The 4,566-nt window shown below is 38.4% G+C and overlaps 1 protein-coding gene across 1 annotated transcript; it reads left to right on the top strand.

Annotated features, from left to right (window-relative positions):
• The first annotated feature begins 394 nt into the window (after nt 1–394).
• Nucleotides 395–1,327, top strand: LOC115461973 (olfactory receptor 1F1-like). The gene has a single exon (XM_030192023.1). It carries the CDS (start codon nt 395–397, stop codon nt 1,325–1,327), a length of 933 nt encoding a protein of 310 aa, XP_030047883.1.
• Nucleotides 1,328–4,566: the final 3,239 nt, after the last annotated feature.

Raw genomic sequence — 4,566 nt, 5'->3', positions numbered from 1 at the left:
ATCTACCCCATCTCAACCCAAACTAATCTCTTGGAAACGAAACACAGATAAGTAAAATGAGGTACAATCTTGTTGTGCACCTACTTTTTATATGTATATATACAGTTTAAAAAAAATGTTTAAAATATCCTTTTCATGTGGAAAATGCTTTATAAAATTAAGCCTGATATGGGAATTTAGATATTATCTGTGCTGATGAAGATCTGCTCTTTAGCTGTCTGCGATGTATTCATGCTTTACAAATGTTAAGTATTTTGCTAGCATAGCATCCCAGTATATGTAATGTGGGATAGACTAGCAGATTAATTCATCATGAATAAGTCCACCAAATACTACTCTGAATTTTCACCTATTTTTGCTTGTCCACAGGTGCAGTTTATTCCCACCATCAGAAATGGTCAATGAAACCAAAGTGTTGGAATTTCTCCTCCTGGGTTTTTCAGACATCCCTGAGCATCAGACTCTTCTGTTTGTGCTTTTTCTTTCCTTGTACCTCATCACCATACTGGGAAACAGCCTCATCATCCTGGTGATTGCTTTTAATCGATGTCTCCACACTCCCATGTACTTTTTCTTGGGCAATCTTTCTCTGGTGGACACATGTCTTAGCTCGGTTACTATCCCCCGGCTTCTGAGGGATCTGCTGTCTGAGCAGAAGACCATTTCTTTGCCTGCCTGCATTGTACAAGTCTACTTCTTTTTTTTTGTGGGCATTATGGAGGTCTTCCTCTTGGCTGTGATGGCTTTTGACCGCTATGTGGCAATAAGTGACCCCCTGCGTTATTCTTTGGTGATGAGCCAGAAGCTTTGCCTTGGGTTGGTAGCTGGATCTTGGGTGGTGGCTGCTCTCCACTCCACCATGCATAGCCTATTGCTCTTACGATTATCCTTCTGTGGTTCCATCACCATTCAACACTTCCTCTGTGATATCCCACCACTGCTGAAGCTGTCCTGCTCTGACACTTCCCTAAATGAGTCTGTCATGTTTAGTGAGGCTACTTTGTTAGTTATGGGCTCATTTCTTTTCATTGTCCTCTCCTACTTCCGCATCATCTCAGCCATCCTGAAGATACGCTCTGCCCAAGGAAGAAGCAAAGCCTTCTCCACCTGTTCCTCCCACCTCACTGTGGTGGTCTTCTTCTACGGCACAGGAATGTTCACCTACTTTCGGCCATCCTCCAGTTCCTCACTGGACTATGATAGAGCAGTGAGTACCGTCTACTCCTCTGTGACCCCCATGATTAACCCTTTCATTTATAGTCTGAGGAATGATGAAGTGAAAGGGGCCCTGTCTAAGCTTCTACGATCCTGCCAACTTTCTCACTGAGTAAGGTCAAGCCTTGACAAACTCATTTGTTATAGTATTGGGGGGAAACTGAACTTCAAATTGAAGATATTTATTGTTTGATTGGGATTTTTAAAATTGCCTTTATGAAGAGATTCACCCATGGCAGTGTACAGCAGATACTGCTTGACATATGTTGTTCTTAAATTTTTATTGACTCGCCATAGGCAACATAAAAGATAAAAGAAAAGTAATATTAGACATTAATGTATATCACATTACAAAAGAGGAAATATTATATTATTTATTTATTTATTGCATTTGTATCCCACATTTTCCCACATATTTGCAGGCTCAATGTGGCTTACATTGCTCCGTCGTGGGGTCACCACGACAGAATGGCATATACAGTTATAATTTCATACGAATATGGGAAACGTGAAAAAGTATCATGTATAAAGATATCAATATCAGAACAACAGGTAAACACGGCAATGTACTAATGTTCAAATGATGAATCGTTATGGTATATTCTGTTAAAGAGGTGGGTCTTCAAGGATTTCCGAAAGTTGAATTGGTCGTGCATTTTTTTTCAAAGCAGTTGGTAGTGCATTCCATATTATTACATCTTTAGTCCACAATTGACTGAAGGAACAAAACACAATACTTAGGAAAAAGAACACAGTTTCCTCACTATTCAAGAAATATAAGGAGGCTAGGAAGGAGTATTCAGGATTATATTCAAATTAATTTACGGAGTAGATGTAACTACTGCTCTTGGCTGTGAAAGTGGAGTCCAAGAATGAAGTTAAATATGTAGGATCAAAGAATACATATTTCACTGAGTTCAATTTCAATACACATTTACAGGGGAAATTCAACTAGAAAAGACCTCCTAGTTGCACCCCTCGTGGACGAAGTTTAAGGAAAAGCTGACGCTTCTGTTGGGTTACTTTAGAAACATCTGGAAACATTCTAATCTTATAGTTCAGAAAAAGTTCTTCTCTGTGACGGAAAAATTGTTTCAAAATCCAGTCTCTGTCAAGTTGTACAAAAGCCACTATTAAAGTTATGGGCTTAATACCCAAATTGTTATCTTCAAGTACCTATGTAAGATTTAAAGTCTCAAAAGATACTTCAGACCCTTCAGCCACAGGTTGTTCAGTAGTTTTCTTTTTATAAGGCAATAGGTAATAGATTTTAGGAACTGGGGAATAAGCTTGTTCTGGAACCTTCAATATCTCAGACAAATATTTTTTAAATGTTATAAGAGGAGCAATTAAGGGTTGTTTAGGAAAATTTATTAAATGTAATGTTTTAGACCTCTGTTGATTTTCCAATTTTTCAATCTTATTATGAAGCAACAAGTTCTCTTCAATCATATTTGCTTGTATTTGTTGAAGAGTTTGAATATCCTTAAACATTAATTTCAATCTTTTTATCCATTGTTGAAATTTTATTCTCCAATATAGATACTTTCTCGAAGGAATTTGAGCTTGTTGAAACACTGATAATAATTTTTGAGAAAAAGATGTTTCTAAACCCACTAAAGCTTCCCAAATAGTGTCCAGGGTAATAGTATCTGGTTTAATAGGCAAAAAAGACGTGGAGGGGCATAATCGAACGCGAACGCCCATCTCCATGGGCGTCTATGTCCAAAAACGGGTATGTGAAGAGGCGGTTTGAACCGTATTTTCAAAAAAGATGGGCGGCCATCCTTCATTTCGAAAATACAGGTTTTGTACGGACCAAATGCCATAGATTTGGTCCTTTCTGAGATGTGCGTTTTTTTTTTGCGATAATGAAAACTAAAAATGCCCAGCTCAGAAACGTCCTAATCCAAGCCATTTGGTCGTGGGAGGGAAAACTGTACAACAGTACCATAGCTCTTAGGGGTGAAGGGGTCAAGTACAAGTGGGTACAGTGGGTTTTAGAGGCCTCCCATTTACCACCACAAGTGTTACGGGTGGGGGGGGGGGATGGGCCTGGGTCTGCCTGCCTGAAGTGCACTGCAGTACCCACTAAAAGTGCTCCAGGGACAGGACTTGTTGCTGCTGTATAACCTTGGCACACCAGTCCACACCTGAAGACTAATCTCTTGGAAAAAGTCCTTTATTTGAATAAGCACGTTTACTCACAGTTAACTGCAGATCAGAGGTTGTGCCCCACTGGCAAAGAGTCTCCCTGGTACTGAGATTAGCAGTAGGTCAGAGCTGGCAGAATGGTGTACAATGCTCAATTAACCCCTAGCTGCAATAGTAGAACAGCCACTCCATTCAAGGCATCCCTGGCAGAAATGCCATCATACAAAGTGCTGTGCTTTTATATATGCCTGTCTGTCCTAACAGGATCCCCAGATATTTCCAATCACCATTCAAGACATATCCATCAGCGGCATTGGGAAAGTGACCTATATAACATAACAGAGAGTCTTGAAGACCACAAAACCCTTGTAATTCTAAGTGGTTAGTAAAATAAGAGCTGGAGCAAATTCCAGGAATAACATAAAACCAGAGAAAATTCAAAACATTGAATAGTACAATAATAATCTAAGCATAGAAAATTGTAAATTACACTTATAGTCATAACAGAAATTACAAGTTGCTTCATAATACAAGTTTACAAAATAATAAATTTTAAAGATTTTTTTAATTAAATTTTAATAAGAAGATGATTACTGAAAAATAAAAGAAAACTCCTTCCAGAAAATTGCCACCATATATAGGATTTCTTGCTCACATTCCAGTTTTCAACCCAAGACAAGGATAATGCTTGTCTTCAGACATCTAGTTAAACAGAGAACTGGATTCTAAAAATTTGGTGCAGAAAAAAAGCACTATTCTATTAGCTGCGTTTAATGTTAGGTGTGGTTTATAGAATAGCATTATGCCTAGTACTCACGCCTACATTTAGGCGTGGCCATTGCACCAACATTTGCACCAACTGAAACGTGGAACAAATGTATGTGCCTAAATTAGGTGCATATTCCTGTTATTCTACAATAACGCATGTTAATTTTAGGAACACCCCCAGTTCTGCACATGACCCTCCCATTTCCATGCCACTCTTTTTTACTCACATGTAAAGCTTAGGTGCAGATCCTGTGCCTAAATTTATGTGCGTAAGTTCCAATGAAATCTAATTAGTGCCAATAATAGCTTGTTAAAAAGTTAATTATTGGCACTAATTGGAATGTTATTTAGTTAAATTGTGCATGCAAATTGAACACACCCATATTTGCACGCTCAATTTTAAAGAATTAGGGGGAGAATGTACAAGTA

This window comes from Microcaecilia unicolor, chromosome 2 (assembly GCF_901765095.1).
Source record: "Microcaecilia unicolor chromosome 2, aMicUni1.1, whole genome shotgun sequence".
Lineage (NCBI taxonomy): Eukaryota > Metazoa > Chordata > Amphibia > Gymnophiona > Siphonopidae > Microcaecilia > Microcaecilia unicolor.
This window is presented reverse-complemented; position numbering and strand designations above follow the sequence as displayed.

Excerpts from the sequence above, each read along its gene's own strand:
- LOC115461973 (XM_030192023.1), top strand. The coding sequence starts at position 395 with ATGGTCAATGAAACCAAAGTGTTGGAATTTCTCCTCCTGGGTTTTTCA.